This window comes from Coffea arabica, chromosome 5c (genome assembly GCF_036785885.1).
Source record: "Coffea arabica cultivar ET-39 chromosome 5c, Coffea Arabica ET-39 HiFi, whole genome shotgun sequence".
Lineage (NCBI taxonomy): Eukaryota > Viridiplantae > Streptophyta > Magnoliopsida > Gentianales > Rubiaceae > Coffea > Coffea arabica.
Genome location: NC_092319.1, coordinates 48,936,204 through 48,961,715, shown reverse-complemented (window position 1 = coordinate 48,961,715; position 25,512 = coordinate 48,936,204). Strand labels below are relative to the sequence as shown.

Here is a 25,512-nt window from a genome sequence, read left to right as displayed (position 1 = left end):
TGGCCTTGTCTTTTGTTTGTCAATGGTCATGACTCATGTGCGTTACAGTAGCTAGCAGTAGCAGGAGGAGGCTACTGTGGCTCAGTAGAGGTCCCCTTGCTCTATATCTCTAGCCCACATCACCACAGTTGCGGTATCTCCCGCCCTCCACCCCTCTTCTTCTCTTCTCTTCTCCTCAGTCCTCACCTCTCAGTTTTCGTCTCAGGGCATTTGGAGTATTTATTTAGTTTGATTTTGAATTTTTGTTTTTGCATCTCCATTTGTCTCCTGATTCCTCGTCAGTCAGTCGTCACGTGACCGCCCCTTTTGCATGTAAGGCTATCTTATCTCTCTCTTTTTTTGGCTCCATATTATTCCTAGCTCCTACAATGCAACCTACAACTGGTAGCTCCTACAAGGCAACCTACAACTGGTATTAATGGTGACTACTCTCCCATTACTTCTTCGGCTGATGCATATATTTCCAGCGTAACGAGATACCTACCCGGGTAAGATGAAGTCATGTGTTGGGTCTTTCCTATGGATCGTTTTAAAAGAACTTGAAAAGATACTTCGAACGTCTTGGGCAAAATGCATGACAGTTGATTCAAAATATCTCATCTTGGCCATTTTTAGAGTTAACAGTTATATATATTGTGCCAATCCTGTTAAATTTTACTTATTAGTTGTTAGCTCTCTGTTAGTGTTAGGTTAGGGTGATACGTGCAAACTCCTGATTTGCTTCACAGGCACGCTTTTGCTCGTCAACACGACACATCTCTTGCTAAGAAGCAAAACAAAAGTGTGTCGATGGATGGCCTCTGAATTTGATGGAGCGGGCAGGGCACAGATCGAAAGTGAAAGACCACTCGTAAAGGTTGCTTTGGCTCGACACAACATTTATTTTTTGCAACCGAGTTGGAGTTTGTTTGGATAAGAGTTTATTTGCATGATTTATTTGAAATGATTACTATAATACTTTTTATGATGTAATGTATGTGAAATAAAAAGATGATTAGAAAGACTCGTAAATCATCCATACACAAAAGACCAAGAATGTCCGACAAAAAAATTTGTAGGAACTTTTTTTTTTTTTTTTTTTTTGTCGGCACAATAATTAACGGGAAATATTTGACTCCACTGCTCTCAGTCTCCACAGGCATCAATTCTTGAATTGACGATAACGAGAGAGGGAACCCTCTATAAAAAAAAAAAAAAAAAGGAGGGAGAAGGGCGAAGGGCGGGGTCCTCTTGCCGTCCTATGTGCTTAGCAAGTACTAGTAGCATTAGATTAGAGCAGATCCCACCGTTAACGCAAACAGAAAAGCTTTTTAAGGACGAAGCTCTAGCGGCGGGGACGCCCTCCGAGGCGACGGCGGCATCAAAGCACCCAATGCTTTACTGAGAATCAAATAGAATCTGGCCCCTACCCCCTAGTTTATTAAATTAAATAGAATCTGGCCACAACCGATTGGATGAAAGAGTTTATTATTATTTTCATAAAAAAAATAGGAACAAAAGAAGTAGCAGTACTTGTACTTGTTAGGTACTTGTGTACGTACCCAGCACAAACATTAAGAAGTCCGTTACGAGTAGACTCATTCCACCTCATCTCTACGGTCTTTGTCGGGAAGCAGTACTACTGCTCTGTTTTTTGTTTTGAATGGACGAGTGCCAGTAGCATTACAATGTGAAATCTATTGGACTACGCCACTTTGTTCTTGATTACCACGTGCACGGTTCACATAGGCGTAATCTAGCTCCATCGTTCGTAGCCTCTTTAATTTCTTTTTATTGTTGAGTCCATAAAATAAAAAAATGGGGGAAACTATCTACCCAAGATCCCCGAAACCATTTCAATTGTACTCTTTTGACCCCTCGAGAATATATTATTGCAAACATGTCCCTCAACAAAACTGTGTCACGTTTAAGGACTTTCATCAAATGTAGCTGTTAGTGCTCACAGAAGGAGGGATCAAATTTACCAAACACAAGAATTTCTTAAAAGTAAAGTATATAGAGAACCCTTAAACTATTCTCCTTGCCAAGTTTTGGTCTTAATCTAACTTTTATCTTAGAGTAGCTGCCGAACAATTAATAAAAATGTATACTTTCAATCATTTCGATCGTTTCAGTACTAAGTGCATGTCGGAACTAAAGAACATTTGCATCCAACCACTTAATGTAACTGTCATAGCCAGAGTCTAAAAGGGTTAAGAAGAAGAATCCAAAATGGTTAATGAAGTGAATTCTTCGTCGTAGCCATTCTAATTCTATTTCCATCGTTGTATTAAGTGTTTAGACAAAAATACCCTTTGGTTCTGACTGCACTTGTGATTAAATTTGTTGGAAGGGTTGAAAGTACACACTTTTAATTGTTCAGGGGTTACTCTGAAACAAAGGGACCCAAACTTGGCAATAGAAATAGTTAAAGGGCTTTGTATGCACTTTTATCCCCCCGTTCTATTGGCATTAACGATTAAAGGGCTTTGATGGAAGTTCTTATTAAAATATAGTCAAAGGGTTCGTTTGCGACAATATATTGTTGACGGGTCAAAAGAGTACAATGAAAATAGTTTATAGGCCGGGCAAATAATTCATCCTGAAAAATGAAATAGCAATAAGAGTTTGACTTTTCCAAAGAGCTGATCATTGAGACACCAAATTACGATTATAGAAGTACAAAATAAAAAAAAAAAAGTGACCATGAATGTGAGACCATTTAGTGTTGTTGATATAGCAAAATATGTTGGTACCACACCAATTCGTCGCCCTATACATTTGTCTTGGGGATAAAATAGCAGTAGAGCGGGGAAGGGATACACACCAATTCGTCACTGGGAACGAGAGAAGTGAGGGCTTTTGACAATCAAATTACCAATTTCACTTCATGATCAATTGGTTAATATGTCACTACCAATTAAGTTGAGATGAATTTTTTTTTTTCGAGACATGTTATGGGAAATATTTGGAAAGGCTTGGTAATCTGTAGAGATGAAGCCCAATCACAGTGGAATGCGTTGTGGCCCAGGAATCAAATACATCAGCCCAACAGCCCAAAAAAACAAAAGAACGGATCAAGCAGGATTTAGTTACTCATTCCTTGGTTTCCCGCAGCTGGCATGTCCGGCGGGGGACGGAGAAAATGAGTGACAAAATAAAAAAAAAAAAAAAGTGACCATGAATGTGAGACCATTTAGTGTTGTTGATATAGCAAAATATGTTGGTACCACACCAATTCGTCACCCTATGCATTTGTCTTGGGGATAAAATAGCAGTAGAGCGGGGAAGGGATACACACCAATTCGTCACTGGGAACGAGAGAAGTGAGGGCTTCCGACAATCAAATTACCAATTTCACTTCATGATCAATTGGTTAATATGTCACTACTAGGGCTGCAAACGAATCGAGCCGCTCGCGAGCGGCTCGAGTCAAGCTCGAGTCGAGCTCGACATTAATCGAGCTCGAGTCGAGCTCGAGCCAGCTCGAGTCGAGCTCGAGCCAGCTCGAGTCGAGCTCGAGCCAGCTCGAGTCAAACTCGAGCTCGAACTCGAGCTCAGAATATTAAGCTCGTTAGCTCGCGAGCCGGCTCGCGAGCTTGAATATATATATATATATATATTTTTTTTATTTTTATTTAATAATAAAATTACGTATATTATATATATATATTTTTTATTTTTTATTTTCATAGTGAAATTACGGATATATCCTTAATATTTTATTATTTATTCAGAAAAAATATTATTTTATTTATTTTTTTTAAAAATAAAATTTTTTTTTATTTTTTTCGAGCTCGACTCGACTTGATTCGAGTCGAGCTCGAGCTCGAAAATTGCCAGCTCGTCGAGCTCGAGCTCGAGCTTGATAAAATTTAGCTAAGGCTCGGCTCGATTAGCTCAAAGCTCGACTCGACTCGGCTCGTTTGCAGCCCTAGTCACTACCAATTAAGTTGAGATGAATTTTTTTTTTCTCGACATGTTATGGGAAATATTTGGAAAGGCTTGGTAATCTGTAGAGATGAAGCCCAATCACAGTGGAATGCGTTGTGGCCCAGGAATCAAATACATCAGCCCAACAGCCCAAAAAAACAAAAGAACGGATCAAGCAGGATTTAGTTACTCATTCCTTGGTTTCCCGCAGCTGGCATGTCCGGCGGGGGACGGAGAAAATGAGCAGCGGCAACGGCAAGAGCATGTTTTCGTGCAAGACAGCAAGTGAAACCCTAGAGTGGATTAACGCAGTCATAGAATTCATTGAGCCCTACAGATTCTTGATCGATGCCCACGTCGTTAATTTCTTCAAGGACGGCCTCTGGGAAGCCGTCCCCAAAGACTGGATGGATTGCCTTTCCAAGGATCCCATCCAAAATCTCCTCAGTATTCCCTCCGGTCTCGTTCACGTAACTCCCTCTATATCTTTATTTTTTCAGATTGAGCGAACCTTTTCTTTTTTTCGTCTTTAAACTATTATTTAGCAGTTACGATGGACTGAGTATATTGGTTGGCTGTGGACTTGTTGGCAGGATCACTGGCCGGTTTCCCTCAAGGAATTCGTGCTTACTTTAAAGTCTCTTTCTTTTCCTCGTGACCAAGCTAATTTGTTCCAGGTATCTTTATTATCTTGTGCTAATTGTTCCTTGCCTACTTACTACTACTATATTTTACCTTCACTAAATGTGCATGCTACTTTTCTTGCTTTATTCATTCCGAAGCTAATCTTTTTACTGCATTATATAGTTTTGGTGTTTCTTTAAGATTTTTTTTTCAGCTGTGTTCAGGTTTTTGCATGTTTTAGCTGGTTTGCTTTTCATTTTCTCACATGTACTTTTATTGCACGTTACTTTTTTAGGTTACTTGTTCGAGTTAAATGTGACCTTTTGTTTTTGGTCAAAATAAATATGACTTCTTGGGATAGTAGATTTTGCTAGTGATGTACAAGGGAATATACTCCAACATGGAAATGGTTATCAAGAAAAGAGTTCTTCTAGATGCGAATGTACAATGCTAGCAGTGCTTCATCATGGAGACTGAATTTAGGAACTTTTGTTACTCCTATTTGACAACCCTTGTAATTATTGTTTGGCGGAAACTATATCCTAAAGCATTATTTCTGTGTTTCTTGCAGGAATTTCCTGGTCTGGATATGACTTCATTGAATAATGTTCTAGCTCAAGGCATGAATCGTAAGAAAAAACATGAAGTAGGCAAATGCAGTTTTCAGTCTTTATCTCCAGTTTCTTTTTTTTTCTTTTTTTTTTTTTCTATTTTAGTTGCATCCAGTTTTCTACCTATCAACTTCGTTCATCTTTAGGCATATCTAATGGTTATGTTTTATGGGGCTCTGTTCCTTCATTAACTCTTGTTTAGACTAATAGTGATGCTATAATTTTGACAAACTGTCTGGTCACTCTTCTGCTAAGAATGGTACTCTAGGAATTTGCTATACTTGAATTTTGCATAACATTTTCAGTATTATTGTGTATTTTGAAGAAGTACTGGAGCTTATTATTCATGAGGAAGCTTCAAAACAAAGAATTTAATACTATTAGTCGAGGTTGAAATATTGTTTACTCAGTAGCTTGCAATTCAGAATGATTTTCTTTTAGGCAATTTTGTGTTACATATTTGATGCTGTTTAAAAACTTCAAATTGGACTCTTTATGCAAGTGGATTTAAAATTTCCATCTATATGCATATCTCATTTTCTCGTCTCTGTTTTTGCCAACTTTCTATGTGTTGCATCATTGTTTGGCTTGTAGAAGTTGGAGACTCATGGGTGATGTTATTTCTTGCGAGCAGATTGAAGCTCTTGCTGCAGTAGTTAGTTCAGTTGCAAGGAATATTGGATCCACTAGAGTAGTTGATGTTGGTGCTGGACAGGTGCTAATCCTTTGGTATTGTTATTGTTGTCCATGTCTGGAATATTGTCTAGCACAAGTAGAGAAGAAACATGCTTTGAAAAGTTAATATACTTTCCTGTTATTAATCTGTTGGAGTCCGAAAGAATGAAAAATAAAAAATCTCTGGTAGCTGGATCTTTTTGTTCAAAACAACTAAGAACTAATGCATATGTAATCATTGAAGTGAAAAGGCCAGTTTAGGATGTGTCATGACAGGTTATAGTTATGAAAATTAGTTCATTGCAATAAAAGGTGTGAACAAGTGTTTTTCTGAAGTCATACTCGATCTGAATTCTTTTGTTCAGCAGATGGAGGATTTTGTTTGATATTGTATCTTGGAGCTATTTTTTAGATTCAAGATTATTAAAAAAGAAGTAATTGTCTGTAAACTACTTTTCTCACATCTTAGTCATTCATTTGCTAGGGTTATCTGGCACAAGTACTTTCCTTCCAACACGGGCTTTCTGTGTATGCAATTGATGCCTGTTTGCATCACGGGAAAGTTACAGATGCAAGAGCTGAGCGAGTTAGAAAGTATTATGCTTCTAAGATGCGCAAATCAGGGTAGGTGGTCAAATTGTCTACATTTTCCATACCTGGTGTTGCATTCATGTATTATGTTGATAAGCTTTGGGTTTCCTCTTCATTTGCTTTCAGCCATATGTGAAGTTTTTCAGTGTCTTAAACAGCTCCATTTATCAAGTTCTTTTATAATGGATATGCATCCTTATGCCAATATGAACCAGATATGATTCATGCGTCTTGGAGGTCACCAAGCATACAATTTTTTGTCCTGAGAATTTGTTTCCACCAAAAGTTGGTAATGAGCATCATCACTAGACACAACTTTGTCATTCTGTAGAAATGTTTCTGGAATAGGCTCTCAACTATCTAGCTAGTATGTGTTGATTTGTCTATGGATGTGGATGGTTAGGTCATGGTATGCCTGGTGCTCAACTTGGTTATATGTCATGCCTATTATGCTGACAGGCCTGCTGGGGAAAGGAGGTCTAGATAATAATAACATCTTAAAATCTGTCTGATGATTGAAAATAATTTGTCTGTACATTGCACTTCTCAAAGTTTCATTCTATTGCCAGATTGGAAAGCAGAGAGTTGAGCATCCCGAAGACGGTAACATGCCAGGTGCTGTCTGCTAATATGCTGAATAACTTGAGTAACTCCTTTATTCAGGGGGAACATGCAAAGAAGCCAAATGTAGTAAGCGGGATTATGTCTGAACAACGTAAAGGACCTCATGAGAGTGAATTGCCTTCTACCTCTGATGTGTTTTGCAGCTCTTCGTTGATCCTTGCTGGACTTCATGCCTGTGGTGATCTTTCAGTGACGATGCTAAGGTGTGCCTCCTTTTTTTTTTTCTTTCTTTTTCTGATATCAAAGATTTGAGGGAAAAAAGAATATGAAACTGTTGACACTTAATTAGAGATGGAGCATTCTCCTTTCCTCTCTTGTTAGTCTTTTCCTGTAGGTTTTCATTCTGGGAAATCAGTCAGACTGAAGTTTGTTATGATCCTTGAGTATCTATATTATGTATGTTTTGCTTGACTTGATGTTTTTGTGTGATAAGGACATTCTTGGAGTCCGACCAAGTTAAATCTGTCATTAGCATTGGGTGTTGCTACAATTTATTGTCCGAGGATGATAGTGACAAAGCTTCTTCTGTCTGTGGGTTTCCAATGAGCAAAGGTGTTAAATTTACAGGCTTTGCACTGGGGAGAAGTGCACGTGATCTTGCTTGTCAGGTTTGTGCATATCATGTTTATAATTTCTGTGAAGTTGTTTTCTCCAATGTTCTGCATTATTCATACTTTTTAGTTTCAATTCCTTTATCAGAGTGCAGAAAGGTGGAAGTGTTTGGGAGAATTTGCTGGCCTTCATAATTTTGAGTTGCATGCTTTTCGTGCTGCTTTCCAGATGGTACTTTCTTTTAAAAAGGTTTTCTTTTGTTTTTGCTTTTGCAGCAAGTGATCTAGTAATCCTCTAGTTTACTGTACCTAATATTGGTGGTGGCACTGTAAATCTCATATATTAGTTATTGAGTTCCATTGCTTATAGATGTGTCATTTTGCAGGTTCTTTCACAATATTATCCAAAATTGTTGATGGAAAGTCCTTCCATAGGGCGTCAAGGGAAAGCTTTACGCCGCCAACAGCACCAGAAGATCCTGGAGTCTAATTTGAGCTATGAAGAGCCTAAATTCTTCTCAGCTTCCTCATCTACAAACATCTCTAAGGAAGGAAGTCGGTTTGCCTTTGCTTGTACTGAAAGCAGAGATACTGAGAAAAAAGGTAAACTAGGTTAGAGATACTCATTTTAAGCTTAAATCATTCTCCATTTTCCTTTTGAGAAATAGTCCTCTTACATGTGCATGCCTTCACCGCATACTATTGAAGCAGTCAGTGTGAGTATTCTAGTGCTTGTTGTGCCAAACACTTGCTAGATTAAGTAGAGTAGATTAATCATGGTATGCCTGAGCTGATTACAGTTTGTCGTGGACGTAATTTTCACACCATAGAAGGTTTTGGGAGATTGAGCAAGAAATAGAAGTATGCTGGTTACATGCTTGTAGTTTCACTTGGTAATTGAATGATCTCCAGTTGCAGGTTCATGCTGTGATATTGATGGCCTTTCTTGTGAATCTTTTGTTGAGAGTTCCATGAATGAAGAGACTCGTTCTTTTGACAGATTCTCACTATTTTTGGAATTTTGCCACTCTGGACTAAGCCGTCTTGGCCTCCATTATTTGTCGGACATAGAACTTCACAAAGTGTGGGAGGAAACAGAACCATTTTCTGTAAGTTGCTCTTCTACCTTATCATATTTTCTTAATATCCTCTGATACGATAAAGATCTTAGAAACACAGTCACTGGAAAATTTTCTGTGTGAGATGACTAAGAACTTTAACTCCCAGGCAACTGTCACATTTTCTCCTGTACACATCACATATCTAAAGCTGCTTAATAAAAGTTAAATGCAGTGGACATATATATATATTTAAAAAAAATAGAAAAGGTAGAGGAAATTAGATATGTTTCCTATATACAGGCTAGGCATCACTGCTTGTAAATTCTCTGCTAGAGAAAGGATGTCTGGCACTTGGCTGTGTGCCAAAGATGCAACTTTTTGATTCCTGGTCAGTAGTTGAACCGCCATTTTTTTTTTTTCCATCATGAATTCAAACTTTTTAAGCATGGAATTGGCTCATGTGGATCTTAGCCTCACCAAAAGACTGAGAAAGGCGTTGGCCATATGACTGATTTGCTACCATTAATTGAGGCATTGGTTATAGTTTCTCTGATGGAGAAGTACCCGGGCTCAATCTTTGGCCAGAAACAACTAGAATAAACAGTATTCTCGGTGCATACTACATACACAAGCTGAACATTCGAGGCTGATTTTAAATGAAAATTTTGCCTAGAAATGAAAAATTTTTTGCCGTGAGGGATGAAGTTTGAAGATAAGAGATTAAAGCAGGAGAAAGGGAAGTATCATCCTCATGGCATCACGTTTAGAGCTTTAGTTTTGGACAGATAACTAGAAGTAATGCTTCCAAAACTTTACTGTGACTATAAATCTTGCACTTGCCTTCAGCAATGAGCATAATGTAAATGTTAGGAGAACTGTAGGGATCCTAAACCTAATAGGACTGATTCCTTCACCCAAACTACATTTAGCAGATATGGGAACCTATATTTGTCCAGTTAAACTTTGCAGTGAGGTTTTTTATGCCATTTGTTTCTGCCTGATGTGTAAGCTTATTTAAGTCTTGCAAACTGCCAATTTTATCCAGGTATTAATTGGACCTTACTGGTCTCTTCGTGCTGCTTTGGGACCTGTTCTGGAAACTATTATTCTGCTTGATAGATTGTTGTTCCTCCAGGAGCAAGGCAGTATCGTAGAAGCAGTCATGTTACCTATATTTGATCCTGTATTATCTCCAAGGAACGTCGCTTTAATCGCAAAGAAAAGGACGACACCTGTGTAGATTGTAGGGAGTTAAACCACCAATTAGTTCCTTGAATCATCCTGGGCTAGTAGTGTTACATATACCTGTGGGGATAATGCACCATAAAGTTGCATATGTATCTTCTCGTGCAGGGCTGGAAATGAGGTTTTGCCCATAGGTGCCGCTTGAACATTTGGAAACCTAAATCGTGATTCTGAAATGTATGCTTTGCTTCTTATGAGGTCAAATTGAAATCATTTGCTTTTGTGGAAGAGAAGCTAAGCTGGTTTAAAGAGGAAAAGTGAACAGCAAAGATTTGCGTTTGTGTAGCCCGGGCGACCCCGGCTAAGTCTGTGTGTGGAATTGCCTGAGTCTCGTGTCATGCTATCAGAGCACTAAAGAAGTGGTTTTGGGGGTGACACTGACACTAGTATTAAATATCTTGTTGGCCGGCCTTTGATGACAGATTGAAGTTCATACAGGTGACATTCTTTGGTGAGATACTTGCGGCTCCAGTCACCGCTACCTCGACTTACTCTAATCTAAATAATTCGCATAAATTATATTTGCTTACATGTATTCAAACTTGACATTTGAGCACTCCTTTCGTCTCTTCTTCTTGCCTCTTTTATCTCTTGTATTTTTCCACTATATGCCGCGAGTACAGTTGCATTTTTCTATTATATGTCACAAGCAACTGTTACGAGCATGACTAAGGACCAAAATATTCAAACAAGTACCGTGATGCTTGGAACTTTACGTGAGATTTTGCTTCCTGCCTTCGTGGGCTTGAAAGTTTGTGCAGCTTTGCATATGGTTCATGCTCCTCCTTTTATTGTTCCTTTTTCCCCGGCAAGGTAGGTTCTTGAGGTGTTTGAATAGCGCCTAGTTTGCTGATCCTAAAGCGGAGGAAGTAAACTTTCCAAGAATTGAACCATACGAAGACTGACTGGTTCCAGGCACCTGTAATGTCTGCTCCAAGAATGTGAGTGACGTACATAAGAACTGAGCCCCATCTTAATAACCCTCCTGACTTCCTGATAATCGTTGAAACCGTAGTGCTGTCCTTTTCCGGATTAGGTCTCAATAGAGATGAAGTCGGCGGATAAAACGGTTGTTTGGGAGCAACTCTTGGAAAAGAAAGAAGGTTTCTGATGTCACCCTGATGCCATGGTGAAATAAAAGGTTGGGAAAGAATAACAGCCGGGGACTTGTGCGCTGGATCTTGTTTCATGATTACTGACCCCTAAAGCCTGTGGAACTATATGTATATATATATATGAGCTTCTTTACGTCCTTTAAATTATGAACTAAATTCCAAGTTCTACAACTGCTTAATTACTCGGCCGCACGTCGAAATCTAGTGCTTCACTCGCATTCATACCACGATGCTGCAGTCGTCGAGACGCAGTTTCTTATGTTCAATTCATCACCGAACAATTCTGACCCGTTCGTTCACAGGCTCTTCTTGTTCCAAACAATTTCTGAATGCTCGAGAAATTATTATCAACATTAATATAGTACGTACGGACTCCCCGATAGCAAATAGAAAAATAAGAAGATAAAGAGCTGGACAAATTTGACATGGTAAAAGAGCACGACGGTCATACGGTGGAGAGTAATCACCGGAACTTTGGATCAGTGGCCACCACCTACTTAGTGGGGTGGGAGGCAAGGGTTCGATCCGGTGGTGATTCAGTCCCCTCCGGCTTATCCTTGGGTCTCCTTAGGCCCGCCCCTACCCTTTAGTGTATGATAGATTAGATTTATCGTCTCCGACAAAAAAAAAAATCATATGGTGAAGAGTACTAGTACTTTTTTATGTACTTCCGAGAATAGAAACTTCCTCGTTCAGGTCAATCTTGGTTAGACAGAAATGTCATTCAATGCCCCGATGCCCTCTTCGCTTCTTGTAATTGTACTTCCTTTTTTTCAATTTCTTTTCTTCTTTCCTGAAAGCTTTCCGGTTCTCCTCAATCTCATCCTTAATGAAGACGAATATGGTACACACGAGGTCATGATGTTTATCGTTTTTGTAGGATAAATATTATCACTTGTTCAAAGTGGTGGCCCTGGGTGAAGATGACTGCTGAACCATCACTGCTAAAAATTCCAACATAAATTGCTGGATTCAAAGTACCCGGTACATGATACAAGAAGAAGAAGAAAAAAAAAAAAAGACGCATCACCTTCAGCTGATTATACATACACTCACTTATTAAATTGTCAAAACTAACCTTGATGTGTATGTGTAGCACCATACGTACTTGCACGTCTTCAAAGTTACACTCGACATTTCATTGCCTGTAGTATTATTGCAATGGATGATAGTGGCACTACAAGAAAGATCTGAATTAGTGGCGCCAATTCAAGGGAATGCCATGGTTTAATCTGAATTAGTGGCTCTCTCTCTCTCTCTATGTGTGTGTGTGTGTATATATATATATATACTGTAGTTGTGTTTGCGTGCAGTGCAACAAATCAAAATTAATCCTTTTTGTCCCCAAAACACTAAAGAAAACAGATTCCTGCGTTTACGGAATGAGTCTAAACCACACAAGTGACCAGTTATTTAGCAGCAATGGATCTTCTGTCCCATATCCTGTGCCACTCTTTATTATATTACTATTTCTCCTACATAAACATCATGTTTTAGTTCTTTTTTATTTCCTTAAGATTCAATAACTATTAATTGAATAATACACAAAATTTAACAAACTCAAAAAATCAAAATGCATAAAAAATGAGATTTTTTATGAATTTTTTACTGTATTTTTTAATTTTCTATTATATATTGCTTTTTTAAAGCTGCTGTATTTATGTTTTTACGCAATTAATAGTTGTTGGATCTTAAGGAAACAAAAAAGAACTAAAACATGATATTTATGTAGGAGAAATAGTAATATAATAAAAAATGGGACAGAGAGTGGCACAGGAAACAGAATAGAAGATCCACTAAATAGTTATTTAACTCGTAAGAATTAATGTACACTTACTGAGTATATCTCATGCTTTAAGTTTAAACTAAATAAATAATAAAAAAAATACTTGCAATTGGAAATCTGGAGGTTGGTGAATGTATGGTAACCTAATCATTACCTCAGACCTGAGTGGTTTCTTTCTCAGTACTTTTGTTTAAGACTATTTTGAGTGCCTTAGAAGTAACTGTTCCCGGTGTTGATATTTTGGATGATTTCATTTTTGGAATTACTTATTCTAGAGATGTCAATAGCTGTAAGCTGTAAAGGCTTCTTGATTTGATAGTAGTTTTGGCGCGCGGGAAGTCAACCGAAGAAGCTGCACAAGCAACAGTGCCATCTCAACGGATATAAAATTTCTTCCTTTTTTTTTTCAAGTCGGGGGATTTTCTCACGCAGAGAGGGCATTTTCACAAAAATATATTTTTCTTCTTCTTTCCAAACAGACATTTAACCGGGCATGTTTTGATTGGAAAAAGAAAATAACAAGAAAAGTTTTCGCCCAAGAAGAAACCCTAAAAAATCACACCTCCCACCATTTTGGCTGTAAAAGTCTTAGTATTCGTAGGGTCTGTTTGGATTGTAAGTTATTTGGGATTATTTGAGATATTTTTACTGTAGCACTTTTTGTGATGTGATGTATGTGAGATAAAAAGATATTGGGAAGATAAAAAGGTGTATTGGAAATTGTAAAGATGATGTAAGCAAATAAAATTGGGGAAATATGAAGCAATCCAAACAAACCCTATTAGTTGTTTATGAATTACTTGCACTTTACCACTTTAATATGACAGGAACAAAGGGACTTACCTACAATCTAGAGCTACCGTTAAAATTTTGAGACAGATGATTTCTTAATAAAATTAGAACTGTCTCGTTATCTTTGAAAATTCTCAAAATGCACACATGGCGATGAAATTAATTATCATGTGGCATCCGTAACCTCAATCGGCGGCGGTGGAGCCCCGTTGGAGTGAGGGTGGGCAATTATCCCCCTCAAATCTAATAAAATTATTCAACGCAAAACAAATATTTGCACCCTCTTAAAATTCTCGCCTTTAGTTGCACTGCCCCATTAGATTTAAGAAAATTCTTTTCTGTATATAGATTATCTTCTAAAGTTTTATATATTCCCTTTTCATTCTACAAAAAATTTTTTATTAATTACTTCTAACAAAAAATTTGGACACATCTCCAAATCAAAATGTGTATTATATATATTTTTTATATAAATCTAAGAGCATGATTTATATTGAAATTGACAATTGCACCCCTTCAATATACGTCCCGGCTCTGCCACTGACCTCAATCCTCAATAATCAATATCAGGTCGTCATTCTTTGAATGAAGAAGTGGCGGTCAAGCCGATCACTCAAACTTTACACAAACAAAATCATGGGTGTCTTGTCCAAAAACTGGGGTTTGTTTTGTAGTACCACATTTCCCGTTGATGGTAAAATACGCAACTCAAAACGATCTAGTGGATTGACATCAGCCCATTTTTCCAGCTCTCCTCCTCCAGTGTTGCGATGTCTAAGTCAAACAGATAATTACTGACCCAATTGTTGGGCTGAATCCACCAAACAAACCCCATCCGCGGATCGTTTGTCCATTATCCACTATCTGTACACTGTTAAAAATTTTTTTTACGAGGTGCTTGGTAGGTGGTTTTCAAGAGAAGAAATGAGTTTCAAATTCAATTGTACCTAGGGAAAATCGTGCAAAATGCATTTCATTAAATGAACTTTTTTGTCATTCAATTTTAAAGTGTTAAATTTATGCCCCTTGCGAATTCAAATTAGCAAAATTTGGTCAAAATCTAAGTTTTTGACCACCCTTTTTTTGTCTAAAACTATCACGTAACTTACATACGATCATTTTACATCTAAAAAAGAGTTGGATTACATCTTTTTAGTGGCAAAAATAAATATAGATTGGATAAAATCTCACTTTTTTAGGAAAAAAATGAATATAGTTTGGGTCAAATTCTACTTTTTGGAAGGCAGAAATGAATATGAATAAGGTCACTTGTTTAACTACAAATGAGATCTGACCTTTTTGTTCTAAAAAAATGATCATGTATGAGTCATGTGACTGATTCAGGGTAAAAAAAAAAATATATATATATATATAGATTTAAACTAAATTTTATCGGCTTGATTTTGTAAGGGACATAAAATTATCATTTTATAGGTGAAGGTGAAAAAATTCATTTGATAAAGTGTTATAGACGTTTTTTTTTTCCTTATATCCATACGTAATGTTTATTTAAAGTCAATCAGAATCAATTAATGAGTTTCATATATTCCCTTCTATAGGTTCATGATTAACTACTAAGGAGAACAGTTTCTCTTATGACGGCTTCTTAATATATGAAGGGGATTCATTAAAGACAATCATACTGGTAATTAAACTCGTATAGTAACAGCAAGTCTTAACAATAAAAGTACTCTATTTTCTTTGTTGTTTCTTATTTTTAATTATTTGATAGAATTTGAAGACGTATACCCAGTGGCACGTTTTTACTTTACTTTTTTTTTTTTTTTTTGGGTTTTGTAGGTGTGAAATGCATGGTAGTTAAGTTACCGAAACTGATTAATCTTCTTTTCCAGAATGCATGCACGTCCGTCGCATCTATAGAAGTTGTGAAATGGTGCATTTGTCATCTGACCTCCGTCCGTGCGTTTGTCTTCAATCTCAGTAGTTTATACTTTATGCCCTCCCTCCCCATGCCCATGGTGGCCACCATCCTCAGCTTCTTCTGCATTATTTTTATTTTTATTTTTTGTTTCAATTTTTTATTGGCCTCGTTTATCTTCTCTCCACGTGAAAAGTGAAACTGGGGGCTACCGTCTTCATAAGAATCCAAGAATCATACACACATAGTATATTGCACTTAATTAGCAGAGAAACTGAAGGGGCCGGGGACGGACTGACTCATGATTTGATACTAATAACTTGTATCTCTTCGAAGACGAATGATGAAATATGCAAGACGAGAAAGGTAGGAACAAATCAAGCTCCAACTGCCCACATTGGACAACGGATTCCCTCTGCACTCCTACAAATATTCAAATCATGCTCATCCGATTAAGACAACCACTGGCGTTGATTATTCGAATGAGATAGTATATTGCATTTAGTCTTTGCACACAAGAACAATCAAATGGGCCTAATTGATTTCCATACAGGACTCCTGTTTATTTAACTGCATGCTGCAGATTAGTATGATGATGATGTGGAGTACTGCTTCTAATGTTGCATAAACTTCCAAAATATATCGTCCAAAATGTCATCCTTCAAGATGGACGTATGGTCATACGTACAACAAACGGAGTAGTGGGGCAATGTGTGTACATGGATGATAATGGATGGACAAAATAATAAGCACGCAGACTGCTTGTTTTATTGATGTGCCAACTGCCAATTCTGTCCCTTTTTTTTTTTTTTTTTTTTGTCGGAGAAGACGATAACAGTTATATAATCTAATCTATTCTACACTAATTCTGCCAACTCTGTCCATCCCATGTTATTTTATATAGGGCTAGACACTTTTTTTTTTTTTTTTAAGAAATAGGGCCAGACACTTAAAAGCAGCACGTACGTTTAACCCGGTACAAATTAAAAATCTTTTCTGCCACTATAGTATATCCATTATGTACTTAATAGTTACGGTATTAAGAGCGGATGTGATTTTTGTCTACTAGCCAAAGATTGAAATCCAAAACCCTAAAAATCTTGGACTCAAAAATTTTTTTTCTTTTTGTCGTAACGGCACATTTAATCTAACCTAACCTACTCCTACTCCTAAGGGGGGGGGGGAACCTACTCTATGGGGTGGTGCAACTGAGTCGGAAAAACCTGACGGGGACTGAACTACCATCCGACCAGACGAGTTCACTACACACTCGTATGGATTTAGAACGAATTTCATATTGAGGCACATTGATGGGAGGTAAGGTTTGAACCCTTGACCTCTCACCCCACAATTAATATGGTGCCCAACTCCTCTAGAGGGTGTTGGTCTGGACTCAAATCTTTACTGTAGGTGAATTTCTTCTATCTATATGTTGATTCTGCGATAAAATAGATAGGTTAATTGAGAGTCCCTAAACTATGTCAATTATTAATTTTTGTTCCCTTATCTATTTTAAGTTTCGAATTAGTCCCTTGACAATAAAATGCGTTAAATTTTAATCCTTTTGCTTATCTCCACCGTTCGGAGCTGATCAATTTGTAGAGATATATCAAAAGATCAAAATTTAACAGTTTTTATTATTGAGGGCCTAATTTAAAATTTGAAATAGCTGAAAAGCCAAAAGTTGAGTATTAAAATTTTTTAAGAGGCTTCTAAGGTTGTTTAGCTAAATAGATATTGGATTGCAAGTGAAATCATCTCTTACAATAGAAATGTATGTGGCTCGGTTTGTACAAGATACCATATCAACTTTAACGTGGACAAGGAATTAACCAAACACACCCTGTGGAATTTGGATCAAAGTTTCAATACTCAATTTATCCAAATTTTAATTGACCTGAAATTAAAATAAAACCAAGGTTGCCTTTGCCTGAAGAGATGGAAACTGGAAAGCAGCAAGCAACCCTGGAATGCTCCCTGCCCTGAGGAGGTACACCTCAGCAGGAAGGAGTTCTTAGGTCCAGCCACGTCATCAACCCACGTAGGAAGAGCATCCTCCTAGAAGTTCACGCACCTCGCTTACACGGGACGGAATAGCAGTTGACTCGTCCACTTGATTTTTTTTTTTTCTCCCCTTTTAATTTGTGTATTGATAGCTGCTTAAGAAAGAAAGAAAAGAATGAAGTGGTGGGATTCTAGGCTTGGCTTATCCAAGTAGACATAGAATATTTTTGCAAAAAGTAACAAGACTATATATCCTGGTAATACTAATTAGGTCGCAGACTTGCCCACGAGCCACTGACAAAAGCCAGCCAGTGTGTTTATTTTATCTCTTAGATATCTGTATAAATATAGATGGTATCTTGCTAGAAATCCCGCATTCTTCTTCTACTAATATCTCACTATATTGGCACCGTCTTCTCTACTGAGAACCCCCTCTGTCTTTTTCTCTTTCTCCATCTCCCTCTAAGGGGTTTTCAAAAAAAAAAAAAAAAGAAAGAAAAAAGAGGTTGATGATGAATCTAAGCATGGTGGAGGCAAAGTTGCCACCAGGGTTCAGGTTCCACCCAAGAGATGAAGAGCTGATATGTGATTACTTGATGAAAAGGGTAGCATGCTGTGATCAACCTCCGCTCATGATCGAGGTTGACCTCAACAAGTGTGAACCTTGGGATATTCCTGGTCAGTTCCATTCTTTACCCGCTGTCTCATTAATTACTCCTCATCATCTGATTCCTGTTTGACGATTCATGTTAAACAGTGTAAAGTAGGATTTTGATTATTTCCATGATCAGCACTTTGAATTGTTATGGTCAGTTCTTTTTCTTGCCTCAGAAAGAGCCACTAATCTACTAGGACTACTATCATATGGCCTATCCAACTTCTTTAGGATATGTTGAAGTTAGTGCTTTACGTTGGATTGTCCTCTTTGTGAAGATAATGAAAGCTACCTGGTTGGTCCAAGAAAAATCACGGAATAATACCAATAAATGTTCCGCACCTCGCGTGATAACATAGCAGACCATCTTGTTTTGGGAGTTAAATATCCCGGCCAAATGACCTTGTTAAGAATAATGTCCGTCCAACAACATACTTGTAGTTGCACAAGGCAAACGAAGTTCCAGATACGACCATGTCTTTCCTGCTGCTGTTGCACCTTGTCATAACTTGTTATTCTCGTTTTGTTAGGCAGGCACATAGTAACATATCATTTTTTGGGATGCGTTTACAAATGGTACAAGCAACAGATCCCAACAGTAATAATTTTGCTGCCATGGTCAATAGTTTCTTCCACAAGAATAATAGGAAATTTAGTCAGACAACACATAGCTGCATAAATTTGTATCAAATAAAAAGTAGTAGTACAGTACGTGTTTCTGTGCTCTTCTCCACGTGCCCCAGCAAACTAACTGCGTCCAATGATATATGCCCATTTGCTTAGTCGCTTAGCGCTGCTTTCTCATTCAATCACCTTTTTGAGGAAATTGACAGTTATTTTGTATTGCATAATATGCGTTTATTCAATTCGACAAGCAGTACTGATACTTGCTAACCAATTCAAAAGATGGTGATGGTGATGGTGACTGGAGATAAGAATTCAAAAGCCAAAGTCATGATATCTTCTACTAATTTCTACCTCCAGGGGTTTTCACTAACATGAAACACCAACCATACGCGTGTGCAGTGCCCACCAAAAATTAGCCACTTAATTATTCAGGTAGAGGAATAAGATTTCATGACCCTGAGATTGTGATGTTGGAGTAATTCTTTCCCCTACGTAGTACTGGGGTGATTTTAAACAGGCTTGTCTTCCTCGAAGGCACACACCACTATTATCTTTAAGAATATTACTGTTTATCCATTTATTGTAACCATCTCTCGGATAGTCGACACTACATGTCTTGTGTGATGGAAAGTCAATGATTTAAATCTTACTTTCCATCAAAGTTGTTACTTAATATAATTTCTCTTATATTCGTGACCCAACATGGTTATCTTTCCGAAATAGTTTAGAATAAAAGTGGGAATAGGTTTATATGATGACAATCGATTAAAAAAAAAAAAAAAGAAGTATTCCTAGTTATTTTTTCTAGCTGCCCTCTTGTGCCAATAAAGGCTGCTGGTAGTACCTAGAGAGAGAGGAAGGACGAACACAAGAAGTGGGAATTGAAGTACAAATATTCGAGGACTAACATTTTTAAGAAGGTTAAACACACACACACACACGTACACAAAACCTAAATACTTAGTTACAGATAAGAGGAAATCAAAGCCCTGTACTAACTAATCCCAGCTATATCGCACAGTACTTACCGTATCTGGTCACGCCTGGCTATCTCATATGCCGATAGGAACATCGGTGGATATGGGTAGAAAAATTTGATCATTTGAGCTAGCTAGCTATATGGCACTCCAAGCAAATTGCCATGTTTCTGTCGATAAAAAAGATATAGATAATCCCGTATTAATCATTCCACTTGCACATATGGCCTATGGAGGGATGCGTGGGGTGCGTTTTGGAGATTTTGACACTTTGGCCTCCACCCGTAATCACTGGAGTGGGCGAAGTTGAGGGATCATTTTCAGGGTTCATGTGGGTTTCTCAGCTCTCCGCCAAAAACAGTTAGTCGTCGTGATGCCATAGCTCCTTTTTCCGCACTTACTGACGCGTCTTTTAGCAAGTGGTATTTTTCGTCCCCGTTACATCGTTGCCCCTGCTATGATGTCAGTGAATTTCTCTTTTTACCTGTCTTGATTCTCGCTTTTATATTTGATTCATGTCCACATTTTTTTTTTGGCTTAGATGATTAATTTGCTTATATCTTTAATGGATGCATGGATTGGATTTGGAGCAGAAAATGCGTGTGTAGGGGGGAAGGAGTATTATTTCTACAGCCAGCGTGACCGGAAATATGCAACTGGATTGAGAACAAATAGAGCTACGTTATCGGGATATTGGAAGGCCACCGGAAAAGACAGGCCGGTGCTGCGCAAGGGTACCCTGGTGGGGATGAGGAAAACCTTGGTGTTCTATCAAGGGAGAGCACCAAAGGGAAGAAAAACTGATTGGGTCATGCATGAGTTCCGCCTTGAAGGTCCCTTTGGCCCTCCTAAACTCTCCTCTCTCAAGGTACTCTTCTTCCCCCTTTCCTTAAATTTTTTTTACTGGAAAAAGGGAAGAAAAAAAAAAGGGTGAGAATTAGAAGTCCTAACTTTGACAGTTTACCATACTGAGGTTAGTTAGTAATTTAGAATAAAGGGAAGCGACTCTTTTAAGGGAGTGGACCAATTGAATCGGGAATCTGACGGGTACTTAATCGGCCGAATGAGTGTTAAATTTGATCAGTGGTCAATAGCCACCCTCTGATTTTATTACTAGTATGTCTCGTCTTTTTTATGAAGTTCCTGACATCTGACTCGGAATCTTTTTTGCGCTAAAAAACAGTTCTGCAAATAGTTTTTGAGAATTTCTTATTGGCACAGCATCAAAATTTTGTCTCATCAGTTCTGACAAAGTCAAAGATCGATGCTAGTACATAATCCTTAGGAGTGTCCGTGTTTGTCTAATTATTATTCTCTTATAATAACGCTCAAGATGCAAAACATTTTATAGTGCCCTGAAATTCCATTATGCTTCCTAATCCTTATGCGCCGGAAACCTTTGGCTCTTGGCTTGCTCGAAGATTTCCCAACCCAAATAACCCATGATTAAGAAAGGGGAGAACGCATTGTGTATCCAAAAACGAATGGTAATTAATATAGGTTCAACAAACTTGATAGAAGAATTTTTGTTTTGAACAAAGTGAAGATAATTTTGAAACATAAATTTTAATTTTCCGAGTCCCATTAGACGGTACGTGTTAAATTAAGTTGACGTAATTAAGCCTCAATTTTCATGATATGAATACAAAACCCTAAAGACGAGCAATTGCTCAGGCGCTGAAATTTGCTTCAATTTGTTCATCTTCCTAAATTCCAGCTACCATATTTGTCCGTTTCACGTCTCTCTTATTCTCTTTAATTTTGTGTCTTTCTTTTCAATCAGTGTAACATAATATTATAAGTGGAGCTAAAATATACTCTATATTTGCGTTCGTTTTGCATGAAAGCAGCAGGAGGATTGGGTGTTATGCAGGGTTTTCTTCAAGAATAGAGACAATAATATTATTGCTGCCAAACAAGGCATGGACATGAACAGCTACGATGGTGAGACTAGCCCTTCACCTTTGCCCCCATTAATGGATCCCTACTTCAAATTCGGCCAAACTCAGACCAATACCAACGAGCACGAGCAAGTGCCCTGCTTCTCCATTTTCTCACCCGACCAAGCCAACAACAACAGCCAGCCCTTCTCATACCTCGCCCATATGGACGTTCCCAGCTTTTCCACCAAGAACATGCCCACTTTTAATTTTGGAGGCATACCAGACTTTGGAGCATATTTCAGCTCCTCTTGCCGTGAACAAAAGGTCATAAAGGCTGTCTTGAACCAACTTACGAGGATGGAAAATGCCTCCCCAAACGTCAAAGGCTCTCCAAGCTTTGGGGAAGCAAGTACCTCCGACAGTTTTTTATCTGAAGTGGCGCTTTCTACCATGTGGAATAACCAATACTGATTCACTCCAACGCTACGGAGCTGGGCCGGGTCGCTCCGGGCTGGTGGGATTATTTGTTTACAAATTAAAACTAATTCCATTGCTCTAGGTTATGTACATATATATATATATGACCTGGTTTTTCTTCAAGTATTATTAATATCTGATATGTGTAGGACAATCGAAACACACACACACACACACACACAAAAAGAAAGTAAATATGCACCGTGTTCTTCTCTTCTTCAGCATCTCATTTTCCATATCTCGTATTCTTATGCGCTTTATGTCACTTCCTCTTCCTTCAACAAGTTTTTAACGCAATTAATTTTTCTTCTTCATCACAAAGGATAAACAAAATTTTAAGATCTTAAAATAATCCTGAATCCCTATTCAAATTAATTAATGAGGCTGTGCATATGTTAATGATCCTTCCTTTGACAGTTTCACCACGTGGAAAAAAAAAAAAGATAAAAATACCCCTATCATCACTTGAATTTTTAACTAGACATTTTGACCTTATATATTCTCATTTACTTTAAATGTTATATTACTTGAATATGTTAAGTGATTAAAAAAATAATCAAAATCAATAAAAGCTACTCTTCGATCGACGATGAATTCTATAGTTTTTTTTACTATTAGAAAAAATCTATAATCTGTATACAAAAGTAATTGAGAATATCATAAAAAGTGATTATTCAATATCAAAAGTTATACTAATTAGTTAAGATAATAAACCGAGAACAAGATCTTTATGAAGTTGTGCTGAAAGGGAAGAGCAGGAATATTTTTCTTCTCTAACATGAGTAAAATTAAAGCAGTGCTGATAACAAATTAATAAGCGTTGCCGTAGGTTAGAAATTTCCTTACTTCTAAGATGTCCTAAAACTTTTCAAGGAAACTGCAATTCTTAACTGTATGTATTGATTATGCATGAACACTATAGTGCATATTGCTACTCATACATAATACTATAGTGTATAAATCTTGTCACCAAGTCTAAACTCACGATCAGTTTTCCAGAACTCTGATTCCTCTCGAGTTCTTATGATTTCGGAAACCTATTTGCTACCATTTCTTGGAAAAGATAACTACAAATTAATTAATGCCAAAGCAGGTTGGATAAGAACTGAGGCCTTCACCGGTCAACTTGCATGCACTCAGCTTGACATTGATAGCTTTGAAGAAGGCCTTTACGTGCGTTGCTCGACCCAGTTGACAGAGAGCAGCGATCGAGCACACGTACGTACACAACGAGTTTGAATTGGCAAGGTTTTGATAAATAATAAAAGGATTAAAGGCTGCTGCATACAAAAATTTCGAATTAACAGAAATATATATATACGTCTTGGGTGGCCGAAGCAGGCCCGTAGAAGAAGCAAAGGATCCATTTTAGTTAGCGTTCGGGGATGAGAAGTCAACTGTACCCGAAAAACTCTCCCGCTACTGTATCTTATTATTGCTCCATGATTCCCTAAAGGAAAATGCCAAAACATCAAACTCAAAAAAAAAGCAAACAACTCCTGCATATAAAAAAAGTACAACTACTAAATGATGGATCACCAACCCCTCATATTTTTTCTCCGTTTTGATGGATGGCTTCAACTAAAATCCCTATGCTGCCAAACATAACACATACTGCAATGTTAGATGAACACTAGGGTCAAAATTAAGATCACAGAAATGTCGACATTAATTAGCAGTGCAGTGGTATTGATTGACGTTTTCTTGATCGCCGGGGGGGGGGGGGGGGGGGGGGGGGGGGGGGGGGGTAATAACACTTAACTTCATTAGCGCAACGCGATTCAACAAAAGTCTATCAAAGAGGTCGGCTTGTTTCATTTTCACATGGATAATGCATATAAACCCAAGAATATGACCCCATAAACAAAGAGGTCTCTGTTGTTTACGAATTCCACACGGGTGTCAGCCACTGAATATTAATTGATGTTTGCTTTGAAATCGATAGTTGGAAGCTCAACTAAACGATAGGGACGGCTTGGTAAGTCTCAAGTCATCAGAAGAAGAAAATAGTATTGTACTGTGTTTAAAATTAGTTAATGGAATTGATGGTGCATCAGCATTGCATCTAATTATATATTGTGACAAAGATATAAGTGATAGAATTAGGTTAAGGTTTGGAGCTAAAAGTCTACTTAGAACCTCAGTTTCCCATTTCATAATTACAATAGTCCCCGAGCGCAAGGGATTTGTGAAAGCAACTTATTACCAAACTCGCAGAATTATCGGATTGGATGAAAAGAAAGTGTTGTCCATTTTTCCTTTTCTTAAAAAAAAAAAAAATTTATTTGGGCCCCCAGTTATCCTCCTAAGCAACAGGAAGATTGTCTCCACTTGATTGATTATTAGTCGATTTTCAACTAAACTCATGGCGAAGCCTCGACAAGTAATGTTCCTCAAATTTCAACATCTTACGTTCTTGTGACCGAAAAACCTTTCTTTTGCTAGCAAGTTATCCGCCCCCTTCCCCCTCCCCAACCAAAAAAACACACACACACACACACACGCGGTCGTTGGTGTTTTGAAGGATTAAGAATGCGAGTGAGTGGTATTCAACCCGAGATTATGATGACTAATCTCTGTTTAATTCAGCAACAAGAGGCGGGTGTGGGTACTCAGGTGACATCTGCATATTCAAATGCATCAGCAAGACAAGAAGAAGGCAGGCTTTTTAGTTCTTCATTTGGTTAAAGTCAAGGGCGTTCTGAAATGAAAGAAACAGTACTAAGAAACTACACGCATGAACAAGAAAGAAGCTTTTTTTTTTTTTGGTTGCTCTGCGATTTCAACTTATATTTGGAACTAAACTTCTTGCACGTTTAGCTCAAGTAAATGAATTCAGTCCCACCCAAAAAAAAAAAAAAAAGCGTGTTGATCGAGTTCTAATTGTTTCTTGCTAATTTAATTTATTTCGTTGTGTCCACTTGCTACTTAGTAACTTTTTTTTTTTTTTTAAATCAACACAGAGATATCCGAATCAATTCTTACGAGACCCGACTAATCCCCTGCGGCCCAGACCCTACGCCCCAACCCGACCCTAGCAGGTTAAGTGCGCGGAGGAATCCAGCACAGCGGAGGCTCGAACTTGCTACTTAGTAACGTAGCTGATCTTTTCCTAAGAATTGCGCATGCCATTTAATTTGTTCGACATCGAAATTTCCTGGCAATTGCGCTAATCATTAGAATTGTTTGAGCTACTTAAGTTGTCCACCGGACCTGAACTGACAGCTTAAGGGCTCGCAGCGGCAGCATGGCCCCATCTACTTACTCTTCCATGGATTCATAGAGGACAAAATCTGGCCTCACATGAGCCACGGGCCCAAGATTCTACGAAAGCACAGAACGTATACAATTCCCAATTTACGCGCCCTTGCGACTAAAGCCCACTAGCATCAGAGTTAAAGAAAAGTAGCAGTAGTCCGAGAG

At 37.9% G+C, this 25,512-nt stretch overlaps 2 protein-coding genes across 11 annotated transcripts; both read left to right on the top strand.

Annotated features, from left to right (window-relative positions):
• Positions 1–4,088: 4,088 nt before the first annotated feature.
• LOC113688635 (uncharacterized) lies at positions 4,089–10,614 on the top strand. 8 transcript variants are annotated; one of them, XR_003448014.2, is made up of 11 exons: positions 4,089–4,382; positions 4,506–4,589; positions 5,108–5,182; positions 5,782–5,862; positions 6,307–6,446; positions 6,983–7,240; positions 7,471–7,645; positions 7,737–7,838; positions 7,975–8,191; positions 8,589–8,697; positions 9,785–10,614. XR_003448014.2 is itself a non-coding variant. In XM_027206521.2 (11 exons), exons 1-11 carry the CDS (start codon positions 4,152–4,154, stop codon positions 9,887–9,889), a joined length of 1,737 nt encoding a protein of 578 aa, XP_027062322.1. In that variant the 5' UTR covers positions 4,089–4,151; the 3' UTR covers positions 9,890–10,614. The 8 variants fall into 8 exon arrangements, 6 of the variants coding, with proteins under 6 accessions (XP_027062322.1, XP_027062320.1, XP_027062324.1 ...); XR_003448013.2 differs by having other exon boundaries at positions 9,695–9,834; XM_027206521.2 differs by having other exon boundaries at positions 7,737–7,820; positions 8,501–8,697; positions 9,695–10,614.
• Positions 10,615–17,665: 7,051 nt separating this feature from the next.
• On the top strand, positions 17,666–22,318 carry LOC113688783 (NAC domain-containing protein 21/22). 3 transcript variants are annotated; one of them, XM_027206579.2, is made up of 3 exons: positions 17,666–18,148; positions 20,323–20,597; positions 21,583–22,318. In XM_027206579.2, the coding sequence occupies exons 1-3, from the start codon at positions 17,980–17,982 to the stop codon at positions 22,081–22,083; spliced, it is 945 nt and encodes a 314-aa protein (XP_027062380.1). In that variant the 5' UTR covers positions 17,666–17,979; the 3' UTR covers positions 22,084–22,318. The 3 variants fall into 3 exon arrangements, with proteins under 3 accessions (XP_027062380.1, XP_071907673.1, XP_027062379.1); XM_072051572.1 differs by having other exon boundaries at positions 21,577–22,318; XM_027206578.2 differs by having other exon boundaries at positions 17,669–18,148; positions 21,580–22,318.
• Positions 22,319–25,512: the final 3,194 nt, after the last annotated feature.

Bases quoted from the DNA above. Each gene is read 5' to 3' on its own strand.
- LOC113688783 (XM_072051572.1), top strand. From the start codon at position 17,980: ATGATGAATCTAAGCATGGTGGAGGCAAAGTTGCCACCAGGGTTCAGG. The intron at 18,149-20,322 runs GTCAGTTCCATT...GATTTGGAGCAG, and splicing joins TGAACCTTGGGATATTCCTG to AAAATGCGTGTGTAGGGGGG. The intron at 20,598-21,576 runs GTACTCTTCTTC...TTTGCATGAAAG, and splicing joins CTAAACTCTCCTCTCTCAAG to CAGCAGGAGGATTGGGTGTT.
- LOC113688635 (XM_027206518.2), top strand. From the start codon at position 4,152: ATGAGCAGCGGCAACGGCAAGAGCATGTTTTCGTGCAAGACAGCAAGT. The intron at 5,183-5,781 runs GTAGGCAAATGC...TCTTGCGAGCAG, and splicing joins ATCGTAAGAAAAAACATGAA to ATTGAAGCTCTTGCTGCAGT. The intron at 8,698-9,694 runs GTAAGTTGCTCT...AATTTTATCCAG, and splicing joins AGGAAACAGAACCATTTTCT to GTATTAATTGGACCTTACTG.